General features: G+C 56.7%; 1 protein-coding gene and 1 non-coding gene across 2 annotated transcripts; both read left to right on the forward strand.

Moving 5' to 3' along the window:
- On the forward strand, positions 1-26,899 carry KIF7 (kinesin family member 7). Its single transcript, XM_053888675.1, is given in 21 exon segments — positions 1-371; positions 1,953-2,190; positions 2,193-2,303; positions 3,735-3,935; positions 4,320-4,504; positions 4,506-4,714; positions 4,940-5,483; positions 6,003-6,116; positions 6,629-6,856; positions 7,618-7,766; positions 8,111-8,226; positions 8,403-8,555; positions 10,229-10,431; positions 21,905-22,102; positions 22,397-22,522; positions 22,698-22,874; positions 23,673-23,888; positions 24,583-24,789; positions 25,520-25,718; positions 25,823-25,969; positions 26,108-26,899. Coding segments are annotated over 20 exon segments (4,041 nt in total). The 5' UTR covers positions 1-371; positions 1,953-1,976; the 3' UTR covers positions 26,452-26,899.
- TRNAR-UCG (transfer RNA arginine (anticodon UCG)) lies at positions 9,000-9,084 on the forward strand. The gene has a single exon. It is a non-coding gene; the product is annotated as a tRNA-Arg (tRNA).
- Positions 26,900-27,141: the final 242 nt, after the last annotated feature.

The following is a 27,141-nucleotide window of genomic DNA, read 5'->3' on the forward strand; positions in this document are numbered from 1 at the left end:
GGCGGGCTTCTCCCGCTCGGAGAATCAGGCCCGCCTTGGTGGTCGCCGCGACCCCAGAAATCGGCAAGTCTGCGCTGGAATCAGAGCGCGGCTCCGGCAACCCGATTGGCCGCCCCACACCCCTGCCGCGCCCTCGGACAAGGCCCCGCCCAATCCCCGCCCCTCCAGCCCTGACCCCGCCCTGTCTGCGGACCGACTCCACGGCGCCGCCCGGCTCGCGCCTCCGCCCCCGAGCTCCCAGGCGGGCGGAGCTGCGGGCGAGGGGCGGGATGTTTTGGGGGGCGGGGGTCCCGATGACGCCATCGGAGCGCGCCGCGCGGAGGCTCGGAGTCTGACTGCACCCCTGGGGGACTGTGCTCCCACCCGAGCAGGTGGGTTTGGGGCCCGGGAGGGGTGGAGGTCGAGGAGGGGGGCGGGGGAGGCGCGCGCTCGCCCCCTCCCTGCGCAGGCCTGGGCGGGGGTGGCAGCGGGAGCCGGCACTTGGGGAGCACTGGACCGAGCACGAGGAGCCCCGATCCTTGCATACCAGCCTCCTGGAGGCCCCTCCTTGAGCGGGCGGAAGCGCCCCCTTCCCTAAATCGGGGGCCTGAGGCCAGCATCCCGGGCCTGGCCGGCAGGGGCGAGCGCCGACGCTGGGAGAGTCGGGCCCGCATGTGTAATCACTTTCCCAAACTCCGAGAGATCCTGTCGCGTGCCCGCCTCCTCTCGCGCCAGACCGCACCCGTGCAGTTGTCCCGGAGCCTTGGGTGCGCGGAGTTCTGTGTCCCGAGCGCTGGAAGAGCTCAGGGTGCGGGGCGAGCCGAGGCGCCCACTGTATTGCGCGATAGTTACCGCTGTGTCCCCAGGGCCGGGCACCCAGCAAGGGACTGGAGGATTGAGTGAGGGAAGGGACGAACCGTTACGTGTGCTCAGAGAAGTTCAGTAGTGACAAACCAAGTGCCGCGGGCCGGGTGGGTAGGAGGCGGTGTGGACCGTGATGAGAAGAGAACGGGGACGGGGAGAGTTTTTTGGATGCAGTTTCATCATCACTGTTGGGCAGCTACTAAGCGTCCGACCTTGTGCTGGGCGGTGGAGATCCAGCAGGAAGGGAGACGCAGGGTCCCTGCCTCCCAGCTCCCTCTGCCACAGAGTGGCCAGTGGCGGGTGGGAGCGTCACCGGGCGTCGTGTGTGCGCCGCGGTGCGGACACGGAGCAGAGGCGCTTCCCTGGCTCCCTGAGGGAGAGGGGGCCAGTCCAAGACCAGAGAAATGAGGAGCCTTGGGCAACACGGGGTGGGGTGCAGGAGGGGAGCAGACAAGGTAGGCAGGGCTGTTAAAGTTTGGATGGCAGTGGGGAGCCTCTCTTGGGAGAGTGTCAGCAGGAGGGTAACATGATTGCATTTGCAATTTTGTAAGATGCTCCTGGTTGCTGCGTTGGAGACAGAACGGTGAGGAAGCTGGTCACGGCCATCCTGTGGAGATGTCAGTGGCGGGGAGCGGGGCTTTGGCAATAAGATGGGGAGAAGCAGGTGCACTTGAGAGATATCTAGGAGATGGAATTGGCAGGTGTGGTGGTAGGAGTTTGGTCTCGAAGGATCTGGCTTTTCTGAAGAAGGCGGGGCAGGGGGGTGTGAGGGGACAAGGGCGGAGGTGATGGAGACCCTGGTGGGTATCAGGGAAAGGGCCTCCCTGATGTGGTGGTGGTGGAGCGTGCGTGTTCTAGGAGATGGGGTCACCGGGGAGGGGTGCGGCTGGAACACGGAAGCCCTTGGGAGTCAAGTGGAGGAGTTGGGGGCCTTCTTTTGCCAGTGACGGGAACCACGCAGCGTTACCGTGTAGGACCGCGTGTGGCCCTCGCAGTATTCGGACACCAGGCCCCCTCCCTTCCATGTCTCCGAGGTCCGGGAGCCCCGGGATCTGGCTCCGGGTCACCTGCAGGTGCTGACGGCCAGGGGCCTCTTCCTCTCTCTACAGGACCGGGAGCTGCCCTCCCCCAGCATGGGGCTGGAGGCCCAGAGGCTGCCGGGGGCCGAGGAGGCCCCAGTGAGGGTGGCCTTGAGGGTCCGGCCGCTGCTGCCCAAGGAGCTGCTGCACGGGCACCAGAGCTGCCTGAGGGTGGAGCCGGGGCACAGCCGCGTCACCCTTGGTCGAGACCGCCACTTTGGCTTCCACGTGGTGCTGGATGAGGACACGGGGCAGGAGGCCGTGTACCAGGCTGCGTGCAGCCCCTCCTCGAGGCTTTCTTTGAGGGCTTCAACGCCACGGTCTTTGCCTACGGTCAGACGGGCTCCGGGAAGACGTACACCATGGGGGAGGCCAGTGTGGGTGAGTGACCCGGCGGGAGCCCCCGCGTCCTTGTGGAGTCTCCCCAACCTCTGCCCCTGCGTTCCTGCTGCCATACCCCCGTCCAAGGCGAGCCGGGTTCCCAATCTGACCTGCGGCCCCGGGTGGGAGCGGCCGTGTCGGGAGGCGGACCAGGACGGGAAGGAAGAGTCCTTGACGTGGGGAGCCTTTTGCACCTCCACAGAGATGGGGTCACACTGTGTGGCTCCGGGGACCTCAGGGGAGGAAGGGCGGGGCAAGTCGGCCGGTCTCTGGAGGTCGTCAGGATGGCTGACACGGCTCAGGGACCCGTGTTCTAGTCAGAGTAGTGGGAGGGGGGGTTGTTCTGGAAGAGCCGAGTTTGGCTGCTGCCCGGCAAGGGGGCCGGCAGTTCAGTGAGGCCCTGGAGCGTTCGTTTGGGAGGGATGCTTTGGGCCAGTGGAAGGAACTGCCCCACGTTAAGTAGCACAAACGTTCTCTCTCTTAGGTTACAAACGCATACAGGTGTGCTGTAGAAAATTAGGAAAATACAAACACGAGCATTTGGTACTTTCCAGAAATCACTCGCCCTGATACCATTCCGATTTCTCTGAGAAAATCATTTTACCTTTTAAAAAATGGATTATATTGTACCTGTGCTTTTATAGCCTGCTTTTTTCTTACAACATATCATACACATGTCTCTAGATCATTAAATATTCAAGCTAATTTAAAAAAAAATTAATGTTTATTTTTGAGAGCGAGCGACAGAGTGTGAGCTGGGGAGGGGCAGAGAGGGAGGGAGACATAGAATACAGAACAGGCTCCAGGCTCCGAGCTGGCAGCACAGAGCCCGACGTGGGGCTCGAACCCACAAGAGATCATGACCTGAGCTGAAGTCGGACACTCAACCGACTGAGCCACGCAGGCGCCCCTCCAAGCTGATTTTTTAATGGTGGCTTGGCATTCCATTGTGTATCTAAGTTAACTTATTTAACCAGATCCCTATTGGATCGTAGGATGGACTCTTAGGATGTTTGCATTCTTTTGAAGTTACGAACAGTACTGTTCTGAACACCCTCTTATTACTTCCTTGGGATAAATTTAGGAGGTCCTTTAGCTAACTGAGCGTAGACTATAGTAATGAGCTCCCTGACCCGGGGAGTAATCAAGCCAAGGGTATCTGATGATCTAGCAGAGATGTGGTGGAGGGGATGCTTATTACTTCATGAAAGGGGTTGGCCGAACCTTGAGAGGTTGCTGCCAACTCTGAAGTTCCATAATTCCGCCTGACCTTCCTGGAGGGTGGTCTGGCTCAGGCTACCCAGCCGTCCTGGCCTCCGCTGCGACGCTCACCGCTGGAGCCCTGCCCTCCAGCTGCTGGCTGGGGCCCTGGGGCCTCGAGCCATGTCCGCTGAAGGCATGGTGGCAGGAGGCTCTGCCGTGTCTCCCCAGCCTCCCTTCACGAGGACGAGCAGGGCATCATCCCACGGGCCATGGCTGAAGCCTTCAAGCTGATCGATGAAAATGACCTGCTTGACTGTCTGGTGCACGTGTCCTACCTGGAAGTGTATAAGGAGGAGTTCCGAGATCTGCTGGAGGTGGGCACCGCCAGCCGTGACATCCAGCTGCGGGAAGATGACCGCGGAAATGTTGGTGAGGAGCTCCTGGGGCCTCCACTGGCCGGGAGTGGGACGTGTGGCTTGATGCGGCTTCACCTGCCGAGGGGTGGCTCCCCTGTCTGGGAGGGCTACCTCCTAACTGGGAAACCCGAGCCCTGGAAGGTTTTGCCTTCCTTTCTCCCGTCTCCCCTGAGTTCGGTATATACTTCTGTACCCAGAGTGCAAGGTGGGCACGGGCAAGCGGGAGCCCCTGGGGCCGGAGCCAGGATGGGCAGGACCCGCCCCGCCCCTGCCTGTCAGGCATGGGGAAGGGGCATCTGAGTCGGGAAGAGCTGGAAAGGCTAGCCCTGCTCTGCCTGCCCTCCTGGCCAGTCCCGGGCTGCCCCCGCGCTGGGCTCACAGCCTTGCGTGTCCTCAGTGCTGTGTGGCGTCAAGGAGGTGGACGTGGAGGGCCTGGACGAGGTGCTGAGCCTCCTGGAGATGGGCAACGCGGCGCGGCACACGGGCGCCACACACCTCAACCGCCTGTCCAGCCGCTCACACACCGTCTTCACGGTGACCCTGGAGCAGCGGGGGCGCGCCCCCAGCCGCCTGCCGCGACCACCCCGCGGGCCAGCTGCTGGTCTCCAAGTTCCACTTCGTGGACCTGGCGGGCTCGGAGCGGGTGCTCAAGACGGGCAGCACGGGCGAGCGGCTCAAGGAGAGCATCCAGATCAACAGCAGCCTCCTGGCGCTGGGCAACGTCATCAGCGCCCTGGGCGACCCCCAGCGCCGCGGCAGCCACATCCCCTACCGGGACTCCAAGATCACCCGGTGAGGGCCCTGCGGCCTGCGGCCCCACGGGAGCAGGGGCCCCTCTCCGGCCGCTGGGGGTCAGGGGGCGGCGGGAGGCGAGGCGAGGAGGGGGTGGGGCCCCTCTGGCTTCCCGGCCGCGCCGCCCACCGCTCCGAGGCCCCCCGGGCGACGAATCAGGGTCCCGGGGCCGGGCGCGTCCTGGCGCTCCGGCGCCCCTGACGCGCCCCCACCCGGCGTCCTCAGGATCCTCAAAGACTCGCTAGGCGGGAACGCCAAGACGGTGATGATCGCCTGCGTCAGCCCCTCCTCCTCCGACTTCGACGAGACCCTCAACACCCTCAACTACGCCAGTCGCGCCCAGAACATCCGCAACCGCGCCACGGTCAACTGGCGGCCCGAGGCCGAGCGCGCGCCCGAGGAGGCGGCGGCCGGCGCGCGCGGCCCCCCGCGCCACCGCTCGGAGACGCGCATCATCCACCGCGGACGGCGCGCCCCCGGCCCCGCCGCCGCCCCCGCCGCCGCCGCGGCCGCCGCCCGCCTGGGCGCCGAGTGCGCGCGCTACCGGGCCCGCACCGACGCCGCCTACAGCCTCCTGCGCGAGCTGCAGGCGGAGCCGGGGCTGCCCGGCGCCGCCGCCCGCAAGGTGCGCGACTGGCTGTGCGCCGTCGAGGGGGAGCGCAGCGCCCTGAGCTCCGCCTCCGGGCCCGACAGCGGCATCGAGAGCGCCTCCGCCGAGGAGCAGGCCACGCAGGGGCCCGGCGGGGGGCCGAAGGTGGCCAAGGGCCAGGTGTGGCCCCGGGGAGGGAGGGAGCGGGGAAGGGAGCCGTCTTCATACGGCCAGCGGCGCCCCTGCCCCTTGTCCATCAGCGCAGCGCATTCCTGATTCAGAGGCGATTCTGATGACCTTGACCACGTCCTTTACCCTCCCGAGTCTCAGGGTCTCTGTCTGTGAAACAGGGATAACGTGGGTACCTACCTCCTAGGCTTGTTGTAAGGGCCGAAGGTGCACCAAGTGCCCAGCGCAGCACGCTAGTGGAGCCTCAGTGGGTTCCCAATAATAGTGATGCCGTTATTATTGTTAATAAAAGTATGATTCATAATCCAAGAGATGGCCCAAATAGCTTGGAGAGGGGACCACAGGCTGGGTGGGCTCTGGAGCCCCACTGCAGGCAGGGCTTGCAGCAGAGTAGCAAGCTGGACTAGGGGAACCCCTGGCAGGGCAGAGAGAGGGCCGGGTGTCCCAGAGACAGGCAGGCTTGTCCGCCGGCTCCTGCCCCTGAAGCCTCTCTCCTTGCCCCTATCATAGGAAGATGGGGCACTGCAGTTGCTCGCCCTGCAGAGCCAGGTGGCCCGGCTGGAGGAGGAGAACCGAGACTTTCTGGCGGCCCTGGAGGACGCCATGGAGCAGTACAAACTGCAGGTGGGGGCAGGCTTCCTCAAGGTGAAATCGAGCTGAGCTTCCGGGGAGAAGGGGGAGTCAGCCAGGGCGGGCTTCTGGCAGGGTGGGAAGAGATGGAGGGGGCACAACTGAGCGACAGCGTGGAGGTGAGGAAGAGAATGGTGCGGGTGGTTGTGCCTGACGGCCATGACCCTGGATGAGAGGTGGGACTGGAGGGGCAGTCGGACGGGTCCCCCCGTCGTCCCAAGGCAACTGGGTCAGCATTGCTCCCGGCGCCCTCTGGCGGCAGTGACTGGCATGAACGTGGAGGACTGACCTGGAGCTAGCTGGGTGGGGTGAGAGCTTGACCCTGAACAACTGGTGTGCGTGTGTGTGTTTGGGCAACAAGTGGTCAGAGGTATCTGGCCCTCCTCAGTTTTAGCCGAGAGAGGGTGGGGTGGCCCCTTTCTTCAGTTTCCCGCACTTCTGCCTGCCAGCATCCCGGCACCCTCCCCGTCCGCACCCCCCATCAGCACCCGGAACGTGTCTTCCAGAGCGACCGGCTTCGGGAGCAGCAGCAGGAAATGGCGGAGCTTCGGCTGCGGCTAGAGCTGGTGCGGCCTGGCTGGGGGGCCCCAGGGCTCCTACAGGGCCTGTCTGCCGGCTCCTTTGCGCCCCGGCCTCACACAGCCCCCCTCGGCGGTGCCCACAACCACATGCTGGGCATGGTGCCCCCCGTCTGCCTTCCTGGAGATGAAGTTGGCCCTGAGAACTGGGGAGAGGTGAGGAGGTGGCGAGGCCGGGTGTCTCGCGTTGGACAGGCTCGGGCAGGGGAAGGGCGGTGCTGCCGAATGTATCCAGCCTTTCCCGGGACCAGCTGTGAGATACCCCTTTCCAGTGCTCCTAGAGAAAGGGCCAAAATTTGGGGGACTCTGTAGGGCCGCTCAGAAGGGTCTGGTACCACTGGGCATCCCTGGGCTGGCTGGAGATTTTTGAAGTGAGGAGGTTACAGAGGGAGTTGGGCTTCAGGCGCTGGATGGAAAGCTTGCACACCTCCAGAGATGGGGGGACTTATCCCCTCTGAGGCCACCTCTTCTGTCTTTGCAAGTATACTTTTCCATGAGCCCTAATCTCCCTGAGCCCGGCCTTCTAGTCACTTGGGACCTTCTGGACAAAGGCTGTCCTGCATCTTCCTGAAAGTTCTGGGTCATCTCAGCTGTAAAAGCCCAAGGCATTGCGGGGAGGGAGGGTGTGAGTTTGACCGGAGTCTGTTATACATCCACCACTCTGGCAGGGCGCTGCTGGTGAGCTGTATACAAAGATAGGGCAAACTGTCACCCGTGGAGTCCCAGGTGCTATGGGCGCCACAGGGGAGGAGGTGCTGGGAGGTTGGGAGGAAGCTCCTACTCTCGCTTGGGATTGGCAGGGCTGTGAGGAGGGCGGGCAGGGCCGGACATAGGCACGAGCAAAGATTGATGATGGAAAATGGCTGATGGACGGTGCCCTGGGTGCTTTCTATTCTGAAACCCTGGCACTCCCCTAGCAGGTGACAAACGGCAGAGAGGCTGGGGCCCAGCTGCTGGCAGAGGCAGACAGCCAGGGGAGCGGCTCTTCAGCTGCCTCGGAGGAGGAGGAGCAGGAGGAGGGGCAGGAGGAGGGGCAGCCGCCCCTGCGGCCCCCGCACCTGCGCAGGTGAGTGGGACCAGCTGCCCACCTGACCCAAAGCACCTCGGGACCCAGGCTGGGCTGGAGGAGGACCCCACTGTGGTCTCAGGGAGCCCTCACCTATGTTGCCCCGTCCGGTGGGGAGAGCAGATGGGGACTGTGGGCTTGGAACCGGTGGGGTGAGTACGCCACAGGGTGGGCCCCGGGCCTCCTGGTTCTCGGCCTTCACGGCGGCCTTCGGTGCCCCCAACAGCCCAGCCCCCTGGCCTCGGTTCTGCCAGGCCGACGCCCCGAGGCTCCATTGACCCTGAGAGGACAGAAGACCACAGTGGCCTCTCTTCCTTCCTCTGAGTCCTGCTTCTGTCTTCCAGGAACGGGATCAACAAGTGGAGCCAGAGGGTGGGGGCCCGCCCAGGAAGTCCATGTGCCGGGAAGGGCCCAGAGCTTCCCCCCGAAGAACCGGGTGCAGCCATCCCGGGGCCCAGAGGTGAGCTGGGCCTGGTGCAGAGAGGGCTCTGACCCTCCCCTCCGTGATCCTGGACTGGCTGTCCCAGACGGGCCACACGCCATGCCTCGCCGCCCCTGCCCGCGGCGTGCCTCTCCCCTCCCCCGCCTGCCCCACTGATCATTGGGGTGGTGGCCTTGACGGCGGGCTTGTTACAGTAGCCGGTGGGAGCAAGGCCCTGGCGCGGCCCCGCCGGACCCCAGCTGCCACGGCCTCTGAGCGGCGGCTGGCCCAAGCCCAACAGAAGATCCGGGAGCTGGCCATCAACATCCGCATGAAGGAGGAGCTCATTGGCGAGCTGGTCCGCACAGGTGAGGCAGTGGGCCTTCGGGCGGGCCTCCCGCCCGAGGGTGGTTAGGAGCGGGGACCAGGTGGCTTAGTGTGGTAGCCGACTCAGCCTCTTGGGGCTGTGTGACCTTGAGCAAGTAGAATAGCCCCTCTGTGGCTCTGTTTCCTTCTCTCTAAAGTGGGGCTAGTAATTGTACCTGCTTTTTGGGCCGTTGAAGGGACTTCATTCAGCTGAAGCGCTAAGACCGGTTCTCAGAAAGCAATACCTATTCGTGGTAGCGGTAGTTGTATTTGTCAGTTGCCTGCCGTGTTAGGCACCTTGCTGGGCACAGGATCCCCTACTCTTAGGGTGCAAACAATGGCCCCAAATCATGCTACGTCCGCCACTGGTGACACATGTAAAGAAGCAGCTGAGCCTTTTTATTTGAAGGGTCGTGTATTTATTACAAAATGCATTATGAAGGGACGCCTGGGTGGCTCAGTCGGTTGAGCGTCTGACTTCGGCTCAGGTCACGATCTCACGGTTCGTGGGTTCGAGCCCCACGTCGGGCTCTGTGCGGACAGCTCGGAGCCTGGAGCCTGCTTCGGATTCTGTGTCTGTCTGTCTGTCTCTCAAAAATAAATAAATGTTTACAAAATGCATCATGAAGAATTTCAAACACAAGAGGAGGAAGGCTGGCACAGCAGGGCCCCGTGCGCCCGTCACCCAGATTTAGCGTCACGAGGTTCTCCCATACATCCCTTTCCTTTGTCTCTTTTGTCTTCGCTGAGGTGTTTTGAAGCAAATCCCAGGCATCTTGTCATCTCACCCCCACACCGTTCAGTTTGCCTCTTTTTGGACACGTTAACCGACGTGCCATGAGCACGTCTAATGAAGCTCCACGTCCCCCCCACGCCCAGAGCACAAGCCTGTTCCCTCAGGTCTTTGGCAGAGTCCGTGGACAGCTGATTTGCTGGCACCCAGCTCCACACATGTCCCACACCGTGCTCGTGAGGTCTCTAAAGCGTCCCTTCTCCTGTCTCCTCACAGTCCTGTAGACTGTCCCAAACCCCTCATGTTCAGGACTTGCCCATTGGCTTCCTTGTGGTGGTATTTAACTCGTCCCTCCGCTCGCCAGATTTCCCGCCAATGGAAGTCAGTTCTGGAGGCTTAATTACATGCAGGCCCAACCGTGTGTATTTGTTAGTAGGTGGCAGGTGAAAATCAAAGCCAATTTAGGGGTGGCCTGGGAGGCTCAGTCGATGAAGCTTCCGACTCCTGACTTTGGCTCAGATCGCGATCTCACGTCTCGTGAGTTTGAGTCCCGAGTCAGGCTCTGTGCTGGCAGCGCGGAGCCGGCTTGGGATTCTCTGTCTCCCCCTCTCTCTGCCCTCCCCTGTGTACATGCACGTGCATTCTCTCTTTCTCTCTCTCTCTCTCTCACAAAAACAAACATTTAAAAAAATAAAGCCAGTTTAACCCCTAATTTCTGTGGGTCATTGCTATGGATGAGGCTAATTTTAATTGAAAAAGTAAGCGGCTTAAAGGAAAATACAGTAAATAACTCACGGTACCAGTGGTACAGAGGCTTGGCAAGACCCCCACAGGTGACCATGGCTGACAGAGGTCTGGAACCCCTCCCAGGGGAGCCGAGCGATGGTCCCCTTGGGGGAGAGGCGCTGCCTGTGCTGATGAGGCCCCCGCTCTTTCTTCCAGGCAAGGCGGCCCAGGCCCTGAACCGGCAGCACAGCCGGCACATCCGGGAGCTGGAGCAGGAGGCGGAGCAGGTGCGGGCGGAGCTGAGCGAAAGCCAGAGGCAGCTGCGGGAGCTGGAGGGCAGGGAGCCCCAGGACGCCGGCGAGCGGTCCCGGCTCCAGGAGTTCCGCAAGAGGGTCGCTGTCGCCCAGAGCCAGGTGCAGGTCAGTACGGGGATCCCGGGGCAGTGGCTGGGGGCCTGGGATCAAGCCAGGTGGGCCCCGAGGCCAGGTTCACCGGCACCCGTGGGCGCTCAGGCCCTCGTGGCCCAGCCCCTGGCTGGCTTGGGGAACGACCTCCGACTCCCAGGGTGAGGCCGGTGTTACACAGAAGTCAGCAGCACTGAGCGGGGTGTCTCAGCTGTAAACACAGCAGAGGCAGGGAGGCCAGTGCTGCCTGCAGCCCAGTGAGGGGGGAAGGGTGGGCATCGAAAGCAAGCTACCCCTTCCTCATGCAGCCCCCCTCCCCTCCCCCCCAGCTCCCCGGCCACTTCTCTCTCCGTCCCGTCTTCTCTGTCTACCCCTCGGGCCGTCAGTCTGTCTGACTCGAACATCTGTCTATCACGCTGTTGGTTGGTAACCACCCCCCCCTCCGGAGCTTCCTGGGTGTAACCTGGGTGCCTGCGTGCAGAGGGCAGGGAGAGACCAAAGAAAGAGGCAGCCACCCCAGGTAGAAAGGTTTCCTAAGCAAGGGAGCTTGCATACCAGTCTTGTCTTGGCGGCAGCAAGGGGAGTGGATCCCCGCACCCGCGCACCACATCTTAAAAGTTTGTGAGGCTCCCTGAACTGCGTTCAGTCGTGTGTACACGCAGCGTTCTCAGCGCCACATCACTCTCTCAAGGTCGTGTCCTTAGAGCCGCCTCGGGGAGTGGGAAAGGCGAGCAGAGCCCACGTTCCAAGGACAGGGGAGGGAGTGAGGAGCCTCTGATCACCTGGGTCCACCCAGCTCATGGGTCAACTAGATTCAACAAGGATCACACGTTAGCCGAACACACAACGTTGTGTTTGGATAATGGCACAGGGGCCTCCTCGTAGGACAGTAATGTCCAAGGCCATTCTATTTTGGAGGATAGCTGTTCTCATCAGAGACCTTTCAGTGTTGAGGACAGGCTTCTTTGGCTGTCATTTAAGCTTGCTAGATGAATTTAGTAAGGGCTTCTCTGTGTGCTGTACTGTCCTCCAGCCCAGTGGAGGGAACCAAGATGGCGGCCAAACGATCGTACTGTTGGAAAACAGCGTCCGCCTGGCCTTGAGGAGAGGGAAGTTCGCAGCTTTAGGATATTGACCTGGTCGTGCGTACCGTACCTGTTGGCTGGGGGAGGCAGCTCTGCCAGGCGTGAAGAGATGGACTGGGGGATGTGCCCAACCAGGACTCCCACCTTCTTCCCTCTCCCAGTGGCACATTTACCATTCCGCGTCTAGTGCGTTTCACCAGGTCGGGCTTGTAGCAGGACAACAGGATCCCAGTGGAGACCGAGGAGTCCCCTCGAAGTAACTCACCCATCCAGATGGGACACCCTAGGCAAGTTCTGGTAGACCATCCCTTTCCCAGGCGTGGTGGGGCTTGGTGTTCTCAGCAGCACAGCACGTGGCTCCATGGTGAGAGTTGAGACAGTGGCTGTTTCCCATGACTTCCATACCTCGACGGGATTGGGTGCCTTGGCAAGAGGCCCCAGTCTGGCATATGGGGCACGGGCCCTACTGGTTGATCACTCACATGTATGAAAGCCTGGGGGAGTACTTTAGTCCACCCAGCCAGAGTGGCTTTGTCTGTTACTACTGTAGTCTGCTGGGTTGTTTTGTTTTGGTTTTTTTTGAAGTATAGTTGACATGTTACATTAGTTTCAGGTGCACAACATAGGGATGCACCAAGTGTGTACCTATGCTGTGCTCACGGCAAGTGTAGCTACCATCGGTCACCACACAACGTTGTTACAATCCCATTGACTTTATCCCCTATGCTGTGTCTTGCCCCATGAGTTATTCATTCCATAACTGGAAGCCTGTACCTCCCACTCGCCTTCACCCGGGCCGCCTCCCCCTCCCCTCTGGCCACCGTGAGTTTGTCCTCTGTATTTATGGGTCTGTTTGTGCTACTTGTTCTCTGGATTCCACATATAAGCAAAATCATACAGTATTTGCGTTTCTCATATTTCACTTAGCATGAAACCCTCCAGGTCCATCCATGTTGTTGCAGATGGCGAGATCTCATCCCTTTTTTATGGCTGAGTAATATTCCATTGTACATATACGCCACATCTTTATCCCTTCATCTATCGGTGGACACTTGGGTTGCTTCCGTATCTTGGCTATTGTAAATTACGCTGTAGTAAACATAAGGTGCTTATATCCTTTCAAACTAGTGTTTTCATTTTCTTTGGGTAAATGCCTAGTAGTGTGATTACTGGATCATATGGTAATTCTATTTTTAATTTTTTGAGGAACCTCCATACTGTTTTCCACAGTGGCTGCACCAATTAGCATTCCCACCATCAGTGCATGAGGGTTCCTCCCCCCGCCCCATCCTCACCAACACTTATTTCTTGTCTTTTTACATCAAGCCATTCTGACAGGTGTGAGGTGATACCTCATTGTGGTTTTGATTTGTATTTCCCTGATGATCAGTCATGTTGAGCGTCTTTTCGTGTGTCTGTTGACCGTCTGCCTGTTTTCTTTGGAGAAATGTTTGTTCATGTCTTCTGCCCATTTTTGATGGGAGTATTTTTTTGTGTTGGGTAAGTTCTTCATGTATTTTGGATGCTAACTCTTGATTGTAAATGTCATTTGCAAATATCTCCTCCCATTCCATAGGTTGCCTTTTAGTTTTGTTTACTGTTTGTTTTGCACAAGCTTTTTATTTTTATGAAATCCCAATAGTTTATTTTTGCTTGTTTTCCTTGCCTCAGGGGATCTGTCTAGAAAGAAGTTGATGTCAGAGATGTTACTGCCTGTGTGCTCTTCTAGGACTTTTATGGTTTCAGGTCTCACATTTAGGTCCGTAATCCATTTTGAGTTTATTTTTGTGGATGGTGTAAGAAAGTGGTCCAGGTTCATTCTTTTGCATGTGACGGTCCAGTTTTCCCAGCACCATTTGTGGAAGAAACTATTTTCCCCATTGTATATTCTTGCCTCCTTTGTTAAACATTGACCACATAAGTGTGGATTTATTTCGGAGCTCTCTATTCTGTTTTATTGATCTATGTGTCTATTTTTGTGCCAGTACCATACTGTTTTGATCACTACAGCTTTGTAATGTAACATGAAATCTGGAGTTGTGATACCCACAGCTTTGTTTTTCATTTTCAAGATTGCTTTGGCTATTTGGGGTCTTTCATGGTTCCATACAAATTTTAGGATTGTTTGTTCTAGCTCTGTGAAAAATTCAATTGGCATTTTGGTAGGGATTATATTAAATCTGTAGGTTGCTTTGGCTAGTATAGACATTTTAATAATATTTGTTCTTCCAATCAATGGGCGTGGAATGTCTTTGCATTGGTTTGTGTTATCTTCAGTTTCTTTCGTCAGTGATTTATAGTTTTCAGAGTATAGGTCTTTCTCCTCTTTGAATAAGTTTATTCCTACATATTTTATTATTATTTGGTGCAGTTGTAAATGAAAGGGTTTTCTTAATTTCTCTTTCTGCTGCTTCATCATTAGTGTATAGAAATGCAACAGATTTTTGTATAATTTTGTATCCTGTGATCTTACTGAATTAATTTATCAGTTCTAGTAGTGTTTTGGTGGAATTTTTAGGGTTTTCTATATATAGTATCATGTCATCTGCATATAGGAGTTTTACTTTTTCCTTACCAACTTGGGTGCCTTTTATTTCTGGTCTGCTCGCAGTGGCTAGGACTTCTAGTACTATGTGGAATAAAAGTGATGAGAGTGGACATACTTTCCTTATTACTGACCACAGGGGAAAAGCTCTCAGTTTTTCATCATTAAGCATGATGTTAGCTGTGGGTTTTTCATATATGGCCTTTATTATGAGGAGGTATGTTCTCTCTAAACCTACTTTGTAGAGGATTTTTATCATAAATAGATGTTGTACTTTGTCCAATGCTTTTTCTGCATCTATTGAAACGATCGTATGGTTGTTTTCTCTTATTGATGTAATGTGTCACATTGATTTGTGACTGTTGAACCACCCCTTGCACCTCAGGAGTAAATCCTACCTCATCATGGTGAATAATTTTTTACATACATTGTTGGGTTTGGTTTGCTAGTACTTTGTTGAGGATTTTTTTGTCTATGTTCATCAGAGATATTGGCATGTAGTTCTCTTTTTTTGGTCATGTCTTTGACTCGTTTTGGTATCAGGGTAATGCTGGCCTCAGAACGGATTTGGAGGCTTTCCTTCCTCTATTTTTTGGAATAGTTTGAGAACAATAGGTATCACTCGTCTTTAAATGTTTGGTAGAATTCTCCTGTGAAGCCATCTGATCCCGGACTTTTGTTTGCTGGGAGTTTTTTTTTTTTTTTTTTTTTTTTTTTAATTACCAATTCAATTCCATTGCTGGTAATCAGTCTGTTCAAATTTTATTTCTTGGTGATTAGTTTTGGTAGGTTATGTGTCTAGAAATTTATCCGTTTCTTCTGGGTTGTTCAATTTGCTGGTGTATCATGTTTCTTAATATTCTCTTTACCATCCTTTGTATAATTTCTCTGGTGTCACTTATTATTTTTCTTCTTTCATTTCTGATTTTGAGTCCCTCCCCTGCTTTCTTTTTGATAGGTTTGGCTAAAGGTTTATCAATTTTGTCGATTTTTTTCGAGGAACCAGCTCCTGGTTTCATTGATCTGTTCTATTTTTTTTAGTCTCTATTTTATTTCTGCTCTAATCTTTATTATTTCCTTCCTTCTGCTGGTTTTGGATTTTGTCTGTTCTCTTTCTTGCTCCTTTAGGTATAAGGTTAGATTGTTGATGTGAGATTTTTTTCTTTTTGAGGTAGGCTTGTGTTGCCATAAACTTCCCTCTTAGAACAGTTTTTGTGGCATCCCAAAGGTTTTGGACCATTGTGTTTTCATTTTCATTTGTCTCCATGTATGTTGATTGTGTTTTCATTTTCATTTGTCTCCATATAGGTTGTTGATTTCTTGGTTGGCTCACTCATTGTTTAGTAGCATATTTAACCTCCATGTATTTGTGTTCTTTCCGGATTTTTTCTTGTGGTTGATTTTTAGTTATGGTCAGAAAAGATGCATGGTGGGACTTTGATCTTTTGGAATTTGTTGAGACTGGTTCTGTGGCCTAATGTGTGATCTGTTCTGGAGAATGTTCCATGTGCACTTGAAAAGAATGTGTATTCTGCTGTTTTAGGATGAAATGTTTTGAATATATCTGTTAAGTCCATCTGGTCCAGTGTGTCATTCAAAGCCACTGTTTCCTTGTTGATCTTCTGTTCGGATGATCTGTCCATGAATGTAAGTGGGGTGTTAAAGTCCCCTATTATTATTGTATTACTATTAATTAATTACTTTTTGTTATCAACTGCTTTATGTGTTGGGTGCTTCCATGTTGGGTGCATAAATATTTACGATTGTTCTATCTTGTTGGATTGTTCCCTTAATGACTACGTAATGTCCTTCCTTGTTCTTGTTACAATCTTTGTTTTAAAGTCTATATTGTCTGATAGAATACATTACTACCCCAGCTTTCTTATCACATCCATCCCCTCACTTTTTTTTTTTAAGTTTATTTATTTTGAGAGAGAGAGCGAGAGCGAGCATGATCAGGGGAGGGGCAGAGAGGGAGAGAGAGAGAATCCCAAGCAGGCTTTGCGATGACAGAGTGGATCCCAATGTGAGGCTCAAACCCATGAACCATGAGACCATGACCTGAACCGAAACTAAGGGTTGGACACTCAAGTGACCGAGCCACCCAGGCATCCCACCATCCCCTCACTTTCAATATGCAGGTGTCTTTAGGTCTGAAATAAGTCTCTTTTAGGCAGTATATAGTGGGTCTTGTTTCTTTAATACATGTCACACTGTGTCTTTTTTTTTTTTTTTAATGTTTTCTTATTTTTGAGAGAGAGGAAGGGAGAGCGCGGCAGAGAGAGAGAGAGAGAAGGGAACAAAGGATCCGAAGCAGGCTCTGCACTGACAGCAGAGAGCCTGATGCGGGGCTTGAACTCATGAACCATGAGATTATGACCTCAGCTGAAGTCGAGTACTTAACCAACTGAACCATCCAGGTGCCCCACTACTGTGTCTTTTGATTGGAGCATTTAGTCCATTTACATTCAAAGTAATTTTTGATAGGTATGTATTTATTGCCATTTTATTGTTGTTTTTTATAGTTCCTCTCAGTTTCTTTATTCTTTTGCTCTTTTCTTCCCAGTTTGTTGGCTTTCTTTAATGATATACTTGAATTCGTTCCTCTTTATTTTTTGCATATCTATTCCTGGTATTTGATTTGTGGTTACCGTTAGGTTTATATCTAACCTCTTCTACAAATGGCAGTCTATATTAAGTTGACGGTCGGTTAAGTTTGAACCCATTCTTTACTCTTCTCCCCACCACATTTTAGGATTTATGATGTCATACTTTACAACCTTTTACTTTGTGAGTCCCCTGACTAATTTTTACAGACATACTTATTTTTACTTCTTTCATGCTTCCTACTTTTCTTACTCTTACTTATGATCTTTTCTTTCCACTGAAAGAGTCCCATTTAACATTTCTTGCAGAGCTGGTTTAGTGGTTGTGAACTCCTTTAGCTTTTGTTTGGGAAATTCTTTCTCTCTCCTCCTATCCTGAATGGTGGTGTTACGGGGTAGATTATTCTCGGCTGCAGACTTTTCCTTTCAGTGCTGTGAATGCCATTCCCTTCTGGCCTGCAAAGTTTTTGCTGAAAAATCAGCTGATGGTCTCATGGGGTTTCTCTTGTATGTGACTGTTTTCTCTTGATGCTTTTAAAATCCTCCATCACTACTTTTTGCCATTTTAATTACTCAGTGTCTTGGTGTGGGCCTCCTTGAGTTGATTTTATGGGGCGATTTCTGTACCTCTAGATCTGGATATCTGTTTCCTTCCCCAGCTTCAGGAAGTTTTCAGGTATCAGGTCTTGAAATAAATTTTCTGCCCTTTTCTCTCTTTTCTTTCTGGGATCCTTATAATGCCAATGTTGCCACACTTGATGGAGTCGCCGAGTTCCCTAAATCTGTTTTCATTTTGCATAATTTTTTTCTCTCACCTGCTCAGCTTGATTACTTTCCATTACTCTGTCCTCATCCATTCTTCTGCTTCTTCTAGTCTGCTATTTATTCCCCCTAGTGTCTTTTTAGTTTCATTTATTGTGTTCTTCATTTCTGGTTGGTTCTCTTTTTATGTTTTCTGTCTCTTTGTTCAGGGTCTCACTGATGTCCTCCACTCTTTTCTCAAGTCCAGTGAGTATCTTTATGACTGTTACTTTAAATCCTCTATCAGGCATATTACTTATTTCTGTTTTGTTTCGGCCTCTTGCTGTGATTTTGTCCTGTCCTTCCATCTGGGACACATCCCTCTGTCTCCTCATTTTGTCTAACTCTGGGTCGGGTTTTGTGTGTTAGGAAAGCCAGCTACATCCTCTGCTCTTGAAAGTGTGGCCTCATGAGGAAGAGGTCCTGTAGTGCAGTGTCCCCCGTTCACCAGAACCTGGTGCTTCACAAATATCTCACGTGTGCATCGTGTGCACCTGACTGTTGTGGCCGCTTTTGCCATCTGTCCAGTGGTCTGCAGGGGCTCTCTTTGTCTGCCGTGGGCAGAGTTTGGTCCCTGTGCCGTTAGTGGGCCAGTCTGGGGCCACGCCGGGCTTGAGTCAGATCAGGGATTTGCCAGAGCCGTGGAAGCACCGAACTGCAGGGCCCTTTCCCTGTGTTTTCCCGAGAAGCTTTTGTGGATGCGCACGGCCTCCAGCAAGACCATCTGTCTGCCCCCAGCCCACTGCTGGCGCCGCAGTCAGACTAGTGTGGTTGTCTTCCCATCTCTCTGGGGCAGGAGTCACTTTGGAGTAGTGCCGGCCTCTGTGGGGGCTGCTTCCACACTGCCAGGCTGTGGCCTGGGTTGGATGGGCTCTGGCCCAGAGCATATTAGAGCGGATGGGTCTGCGACGTGCACAGGGGCAGGGCGTCCAGTTTTAGCGAGGTTTGTGAGCTGTCCTCTTGTGAGAGGGGACCTCCTGCTACTATGTCCAGGACCCGCCACGGGGGCGGAGGAGGTGGATCTGTAAAGTGCGGGGTGCGTGGTGTCTGCAAGGTTTGCGCCCGCCTTCTGGGGGAGGAGTCCTGTCTTGCTGGGACTGAGGCAGGTCTGGCTGCAGGGGCAGATCTGCTGCGCCGTGGGATGAGGCTCAGTGTAAGTTAGGCAGTGAGTGTTGGTGTCGCGCTGGCCCCACGAGGGGCTGTGTGTTGATGCTGGGGGGGGGGGGGGGGAGAGCGTGGAAATGGCACCTGCCAGGTCCTCTGTTCCTGGAGGAGTCCCTCAGTGATGTCTGTCCCTCCAGATTAGTAAATGACTGCCCCTCCATACGCCCTGGGCATTTTTCAAACTCCTGCTTCTGTCTGTATCTCCATGCCTGTGTGTTGTGCTGTCTCTTTAAGGGTGGGACTCCACTTCCTGTGGCCCTTGGGTTCTCCCAGACCTGAGCCCGCTGAGTTTTAAAATTCTAATTTTTATTTATTTATTTATTTATTTTGAGAGAGAGAGTGTGCATGAAGCAGGGAGGGGCAGAGGGGAGAGAGAGGGAATCTTAAGCAGGCTCCATGCTTAGTACAGAGCCTTACATAGGACTCGGTCTCATGACTGAGATCACGACCTGAGCCGAAATCAGGAGTTGGATGCTTAACTGACTGAGCCACCCCGGCACTCCTAAAGTTCCATGCTTTAAGTCCCACTACTTTTAAGAACTCTCAAAATTTGGCCCCTCTGGTTTTCAGAGCCAAATGTTAGGGTGATTGATCTTCCCCGGGCAGGCTCCCTGGTGTGAGGGTCTGTTTTTGTCCCTTCTCTGCTTCCTTGGTGTCCCCCTTTCCCATGGACGGTCCTGTGGTCCATCTAGCTCCCACCGTGTCTCCGCCCTTCCCACCCTCTTCCACGGGTGTCTTCTCTTCATTTAGTTTGGTTTGTTCTGCCTGTCTTCTGGTTGTTTTCTGGGTTGTTTGCTCCCATGTGTTTTCCAGTTGCATCCATGAGATGAGGTGAGCTTAGCAGCCTCCTACAACTCTCTCAGCTTTCATTTCAGTGCTCCAGCCATGAACCAGCCCGCTCACATGGCTGGAGCTTTGATATTCGTGATCTTTCAGAGGCTGTGGACTGGATTTTGGACAAGGGAACTCCTCCAGCAGTCTGCATTTTATCGTGTTTTATTTTAATTTTTTAAATGTTTATTTTTGAGAGAGCGTGCGCAAGCAGGGAGGGGCAGAGAGGGAGGCAGAGAAACTAAAGCAGGCTGTGTGCAGTCAGTGCAAAGCCTGACACAGGGCTCAAACTCCCGAACCGTGAGATCATCACCTGAGTTGAAGTCCGATGCTCAACCGACTGAGCCACCCAGGTGCCCCAGCAGTCTGTATTTTAAAAGGTCCCCACCCCCCCCCACCCCCCCCCCCCCCCCCGCCCCACTTTGCCTTTTTCAGTCTCTGTGGGCAATGCTTTGGTCATGTCCTGGGGTGTTTATATTTCAAAGACTAAGATTTACTAAGAATTGCTAAGACTTACAAATTCAAGGGACAAAGCATGCAAGTTTTCTTCAAGGAGTTTGGGGTAATTGCTATTTAAATTTGTCCTTTGTGGGGCGCTGGGTGGCTCAGTTGGTTGAGTGTCTGACTCTTGATCTCGATTCAGGTCATGATCTCCCGGTTCATGGATTGCGCCGTGCGTCGGGCTCTGCGCTGACAGCGTGGAGCCTGCCTGGGATTCTCTCTCTTCCTCTCTTTCCGCCCCTCCCCAGCTCACACGCTCATGCTCTCTCAAAATAAATAAACTTAAAAAAAATAAAAAGTAAAGGAAATTTTTCCTTTGTGTCAGGGTCAGAAGACATGGGGCATCTTGTCTGTTTCCTCCTCAGTTACCTCCTCATCCTCCTCACCTTCTCAGAGACTCCAGCTCTTAGCATCTGAATCAGGCTTTGTCACAAGCACCCGGATGTCAATCAGAGGCATCTTGTGCCCTCGTAGCTTTATAAGGTCCTTACCCCACACCCCTTACCCCGCACTCCAGCCCAGCGGGCAGCAGAATAGCCTTACCTCTTCCTTCTTTGCCCCGGCGTGCCGTGCAGCTTCCCAAGCCAGCCCCTAAATCAGCGTTTTAAGGATGCCCCCATGCTCATGCGGCCATCCGTGAGCGTCTGGCATAGGGGCCACCTCTCCCCACCCAGGTCTCTGGCCGACTCCGGGTTTCGCCTGCTGCCATTTTCCGTGGCAATCTGCTCGCGACCTTCCCGGATGTCATTTTAAACCGGTCCCCGCATGCAGAGGGCGGGGGAAGCTATGAAAGAGGCAGCCACTCCCCGTGGGGAAGTCGCAGGTTTAATCAGCAAAGGGAACTTATTTACAAGGCTCGTCTTGGGTGGCAGCAGGATGAGTGGATCCCCGGGCCCACCTGCTGTATCTTAGAAGTTCATGAAAAGGTCTACGCGGGTTCAGTCGTGTACACGCAGCGTTCTCAGCGCCTCGTCACCCTCTCGAGGCCGTGTCCTTGGAGCTGCCTCTGGGAGCAGGAAAGCCAAGTGTGGCCCACATTCCAAGGACAGGGAAGGGGGTGAGGAGCCTCTGATCGCCCGGGTCCAGCTCATGGGTCAATGGGAGACCACATCCTTTTGCTGACCTTCCCCAACACGTTTTATCAGTTGATGTGACTAACTGTCCGTTTATCCATCTATCCGTTCGTCTTTCTATGGCCTTTTATTGATCCATGTATTATCTGTTTTGTCGTTAAGATCGATTTCTTTATTAGAGAAAGTGTGAGTGGGGCAGGGTCAGAGAGAGAGGGAGAGAGAATCCCAAGCAGGCTCCGGGCTGTCAGCGCAGAGCCCAGCGCCAGGGTTCCATCTCACGAACTGTTGAGATCACGACCTGAACTGAAGTCGGACGCTTAACTGACTGAGCCACCCAGGCGCCCCCACCCTGTTTTTCACCCTTGTATGATCCCATCCATCTGTCCACCCACCCTTCCATCCACCAAACTTTATAGCTGTCTGTCCATCCGTCTTCCCCCCCTCCCTTCCCGCCTCCCTTCCTCAGCTCAGCTGTCTAAGAGACAGTTCAGTAGAATGGTCAAGGGCACGGGCTCTGGAGCCTGACTGCTTGGGTTTGAATCCCAGCCCTGCCACTTAGTAGCCTTGTGCCCTCGGTCAAGTTTCCTGAGCTCTCTGTGCCTCAGTTTCCTCGTCTGCAAAGTAGGGATAATGATAATCCTATTTTTTCCATAGGATTGTTAGGATCATTTGATACCCACAGAGCACGTGATGTGTGCCTCGTACAGAGAAAATGTCCTGGTAGCCACCATCTTTTGCTGTCATTAGTCCATTACCCACTGGCCTGTTTGCCCTTCCGTCCGTCCCTCTCTCCGTCCATCATCCTGCGGTCCTGCCCACCCTGGTTGAGTGTCGGGGGTGGTGCCATCTCGTGGCGGCCCAGCCGAGGCTGTGTCGGTCCAGGTGCTGAAGGAAAAGAAGCAGGCGACCGAGCGGCTGGCGTCGCTGTCGGCCCAGAGCGAGAAGCGGCTGCAGGAGCTCGAGAGGCACGTGCAGCTCATGCGGCAGCAGCAGGGGCAGCTGCAGAGGCGGCTTCGCGAGGAGACGGAGCAGAAGCGGCGCCTGGAGACCGAGATGAACAAGCGGCAGCACCGTGTCAAGGTCGGGTCGGGTCGGGGGCGCCCGGGGTCGCCGGGACTCGCGGCCGCGGGACCTCCCGAGCTGGCGGCTCGGCCTCCCTGAGTTTGTCCTCGCCCCTGACAATGAGGAGAGCCGGAGGGCACGCGAGGCGGGCGGGACTCAGGAGGTGAGCCGTGCCCGCGGCCGGTGGCCCGCAGGAGCCCAGTCCCAGGGAGACGTGGGTGGCGAGGCCATCTCCGGAGGGGCTCTGGGGAGACGCGGCCCCCCGCCCCCCTGGGACCCTGCCCCTGAGCTGCTCGCCGGGCGCATCCCCAGGAGCTGGAGCGGCGGCACGAGCAGCAGCAAAAGATCCTGAAGATCAAGACGGAAGAGATCGCGGCGTTCCAGAGGAAGCGGCGCAGCGGCAGCAACGGCTCTGTGGTCAGCCTGGAGCAGCAGCAGGTGGGCCGGGCCAGGCCGGCGTCCCCGGAGCCCCCGTCGGCTGCCTCGGTCCCCCTGGGGCGCAGCGGAGGTGGGGGATGGGAGGGGGGGGGCGCACCCTTCTCCCCCACTGACCCCGGGCGGGGGCCCGTGGGGCCAGGGGTGAGAGCTGAGTTCCCTCCCCCACCCCCGTCAGAAGATCGAGGAGCAGAAGAAGTGGCTGGACCAGGAGATGGAAAAGGTCCTGCAGCAACGGCGGGCACTGGAGGAGCTGGGGGAGGAGCTCCACAAGCGGGAGGCCATCCTGGCCAAGAAGGAGGCCCTGATGCAGGAGAAGACGGGGCTGGAGAGCAAGCGCCTGCGGTCCAGTCAGGTGAGGCCCCGCCAGCGGGGTTTGTGCCGGGTGAGGTCCTGCCGGGTGAGAGGCCATCGGGTGGCCCCCTCCCGTGGAGGTCCCTCCCGGTGACAACCCTGCCAGGGGAGGCTCTTCCGGGTGATGTCCCTGCCGGGCAAGTTCCAGCCACGTGAGGCTCCGTCCCCTTCGTTTCGCCCTCTGCACTTGCTGGGGGCCGTGCAGGAAACAAGGAACAGCAGGTGTGGAAAGGGGGATGACCAAGGAGACGCAGGCCTCACAGGCGCTGGAGGCCGACAGACCTGGGCAGACGGCGGCCTCCCCGCTGAGCAGTACTCTGTCCCCCCTGCGCCACTGCTTCCTCTTGAGTAAGGAGCTTCTGAGCCAGTGCCCTCTTCGGCCGGTGGAATCACAGTGGTGCCAGGACGGTGGAAAAGGGGGGGATGTCAGACCCAGAGCAGGTGATCGGACTCTGCCCACGGGGGTCCAGAGTGCTCTGAAGTCCAGCAGGGTTCAGGGCGCTGCTGGATTGTCCGGTGCTGCCCCCTTTCTGCCAGGAGTGCCTTTTCCCATGCTTGCTGGGATCCTTCGGGGCCGTCGCTGGGGGTCCCTCCTCCGAGGCTCTGGTCCCACCGGCCCCACTGGCCGAGCCGCCGCAGAGTCGAGAGCCGGGCCCTCCCGCCGGGCGGTACTCCCGGATTGTAGGGCTCTTGAGGGAAAGGCCCGCAGCCTCCGTAGCATCCCGTGGCTGGGCCGCTTCTGTGACCTCTGCGAGGGTGGGGCCGCCCCCTCCCTGACCCCCAGTGGCGCCGCCCCCAGGCCCTCAGCGAGGACATCGTGCGAGTGTCCAGCCGGCTGGAGCACCTGGAGAAGGAGCTGTCGGAGAAGAGCGGGCAGCTGCGGCAGGGCAGCGCCCAGAGCCAGCAGCGGCTCCGCGGGGAGATCGACGCCCTGCGCCAGGAGAAGGACTCGCTGCTGAAGCAGCGCCTGGACATCGACGGCAAGCTGAGGAGGGGCAGCCTGCTGTCGCCCGAGGTGAGCCCCGCGGCCCAGACCTCCGCAGCCTGCCCGGCCTCGGCCGGGCCCAGGGCCGGGCCCTGCTGCTCCCCGACACGCTTTCCCTGCGAGTGAGACCCAGGGCGTGGGGTGGCCGCAGCGGGCGTGCTGGCCTGGCCCTTCCTCCCGCTGCGGCCCCCGCAGCAGGGACGCACGGACTTGGCCCTCGCGGTTCCTGCCCGGCTGGACCCTGGGGGCGCTCTGTGTCCTGAGCCGTGTCAGCCCGCGCGTCCGCGCCTCGGCTCCCCGTGTGGGAATGAGCGGTGGCAGCACGTCCCTGCGCCTCGTGGCCAGTCCCTGAGCAGCAGAGAGAGCCTTCTTGCAATAAACTCACCCCGGTGGCCCCTCTGGTGCCCGTAGCAGACCCGCCGTATCTTCTGTTTGGCGTAGAGCGCTCTGTGCTTCTGTAGATCACGCGACAGGCGATACACCAGAGAGCAGCCCGTCAGCAGAGCCTGGCCTCCCCCGGGGTCGGGGCTGTGACGGAAGCTTCCTGTCCCTGCCATACCAGTCAGGGACACTTTGGATGTGCTGTGAGCTCAGGATGAGGCGACAGAGCGTCTCCCCCGTGGCTGGGTGCTGGTGCCGTCTGCCCAGGGCCGTCATCCGGGGAGTGGGTGTGCGTGGTGTGGGCACCCGGGCCTCCCCTTCCACGCCCGCCCGTGTCCCACAGGAGGAGCGGACGCTGTTCCAGCTGGACGAGGCCATCGAGGCCCTGGATGCTGCCATCGAATACAAGAATGAGGCCATCACGTGCCGCCAGCGGGTGCTGCGGGCGTCGGCCTCCTTGCTGTCCCAGTGTGAGATGAACCTCATGGCCAAGCTCAGCTACCTCTCGTCCTCGGAGACCAGAGCCCTGCTCTGCAAGTATTTTGACAAGGTGGGTCACCGGCTCCCGGGCCCTCCGCCACCTCCGTCTGGTACTTGTGTGGGGGAGGGGTCTGCTGGCAGCTCCCGACGGGGGTCTGTTTCCTCCCAGATGCGGGGACAGAATCAGGGCCTGCTCCAGTCTCCAGGGCTGCCTCAGACTCTCCTCCTTAAACCCTAACTTTCTTAGTGAAACGAAGACCCGGTCTCCTCTCCCCCCACTTTCCGGCCTCCTGGCCCCTTCAGTGCACCCAGATCGGTGGTTCTCAGCAGGGATGGTTTTCCCCCAGGGGACATCTAGCTGAGTCTGGAGATGCTTCCGGTCCTCACAGCCATGAGGGTAGAGACCAGGGATGCTGCTAACCCTACAGCAGGCAGGACAGGTCCCCACAACCACAGACTCCCTGCCTGAAATGTCAGTAGGGCGGAGCTTGAGAAGCTGGGCCTCAGCAAGGCTCCGCCCGCTGGCTTAGGAGTCTGGGACTCGGAAGGAGCTTGAGGCAGGGGTAGGAAGTAAGCTTCCTCTTGACAGCTGACTCTTGTCATTTGGAAATCCCTGCCTAGAACACTGTTGAGAAGGTGTGGGAGGCCAGGTCTTGTCTCAGCGGGACACCCTGGTGATTCCTTAGCGACGTCCGCCCGTGGGGGGCGGTAGCTACAAGTTTGCCGAGTACCTGAATAGCTGCCGCTCCGGTCGGGAATGATCCGCGCTGGGGGCTGAGCCCGGCTGGGTCTTGGGACAGGTCGTGACGCTCCGAGAGGAGCAGCACCAGCAGCAGATCGCCTTCTCCGAGCTGGAGATGCAGCTGGAGGAGCAGCAGAGGCTGGTCTACTGGCTGGAGGTGGCCCTGGAGCGCCAGCGCCTGGAGATGGACCGCCAGCTGACCCTGCAGCAGAAGGAGCACGAGCAGAACATGCAGCTTCTCCTCCAGCAGAGCCGAGGTGAGGCGCCCCCGCCCGCGGCCCCTCCCCGCCTTCCTCCTCGGCCCCTCCCCGTCTTCCTCCTCCGCCCCTCCCGGCCTTCCTCCGTGTCCCCTCCCGTCTAGATCACCTCGGCGAGGGGCTAGCGGACAGCAGGAGGCAGTATGAGACCAGGATCCAAGCGCTGGAGAAGGAGCTGGGCCGCCACCTGTGGATGAACCAGGAACTGAAACAGAAGCTCAGTAGCCTGAGTGCGGCGGGCCAGAGCAGGGGTGAGGCTCACCTGACCCGGTTTGGGCCGGCCTCCGGGAAGGCTTGGGAACCCCTCTAACCTCCGCTCTTCCGTGGGCATCTCCCACAGGGGAGCTGAGGCCTCCGTTTCTGACGAGCGTCGTTGGTCTCGGTGACAGGTGGGGAGAAGAGGGCCCTGTGCCTGGAGAGCAGACCGGCTCCCGGAAACGAAGAGGAGCTGCGCCCCGTGCCCGAGCTTCTCTGGCAGCAGTCCCTCCCTGAGGGGGGCCCCCGCGCCCGGGACGAGGTGCGGGACTTGGTCCGGGCCCCGCTGCCGCTGACGTGGAAGCGCTCCAGCCTGTGCGGTGAGGAGCAGGGCGGCGCCGAGGAGCCCCTAGGGGGGCGGGCGCCCCCCGTGGGTGAGGCGGGCCTGCCCTGGAACACCGGGCCCCTGCCCAAGCCCCGGCGGGACCCGCGCCGGGCCAGCTCGGGCATGATCGACGTCCGGAGAAACCCGCTGTAGGCTGTGCGCAGAGCCCGCCTCGCAGGGAGGCTGAGCTCACTCCCGGGCACGGTCAACCCCCTTCGCTTCGTGAAAGACGGCCTTTAGCTCTCCCTCCAAATCCGGGTCCTGATCTTGACACAGTGGGGATCAGCGAACCTGGGCCACCGGCCCCAGTGGATCAGACTCCTTTTTTTTCATCTGTAAATTCCTGCCCCTCATTTCTTTGAGCTCCGGTACCGGATTGCCATCTTTTGGCTTGAGAGTTCCCAAAAGGCAATTCTGGTCCCAGACCTGCGTGCGGGTGCCCACAGTGCTGGGGTTCAGCCGGTGCTGGACACACAACAGTGAGTGGCAACCGGGTTGTGTTTTAAATGGTCTTATGTATATGGTGGGAAGTGGGAAGCTTGGCATAGTTTTAGACTTTTGTAAAACCATTTTATAATAAATGAGACTCTGAAGGGAAGAATGGGAGTTTTTACTTGTTTTGATTTACAAGACACGAGTCAGATTTGAGAACATGACAGGTGTGAAGGCTTTTTAGAGCCCCTGAGGCCCAATTCAGAACTGTGGACCGGGACCCCCACCAGGAGTCCCCAGAAGCTGCTCCTTGGGACACGCCGGGCCTCTGTGCGACTCCGGTGCGTCTCCCCACTCACGGTGAGGACCGTTGGGCACTGGCTGAGTTTCAGAGCAGACCTGGGGATGTGG

The sequence above is a fragment of the Panthera pardus genome, unplaced genomic scaffold (assembly GCF_024362965.1).
Source record: "Panthera pardus isolate Hobbes unplaced genomic scaffold, ASM2436296v1 HiC_scaffold_23, whole genome shotgun sequence".
Classification (NCBI taxonomy): domain Eukaryota; kingdom Metazoa; phylum Chordata; class Mammalia; order Carnivora; family Felidae; genus Panthera; species Panthera pardus.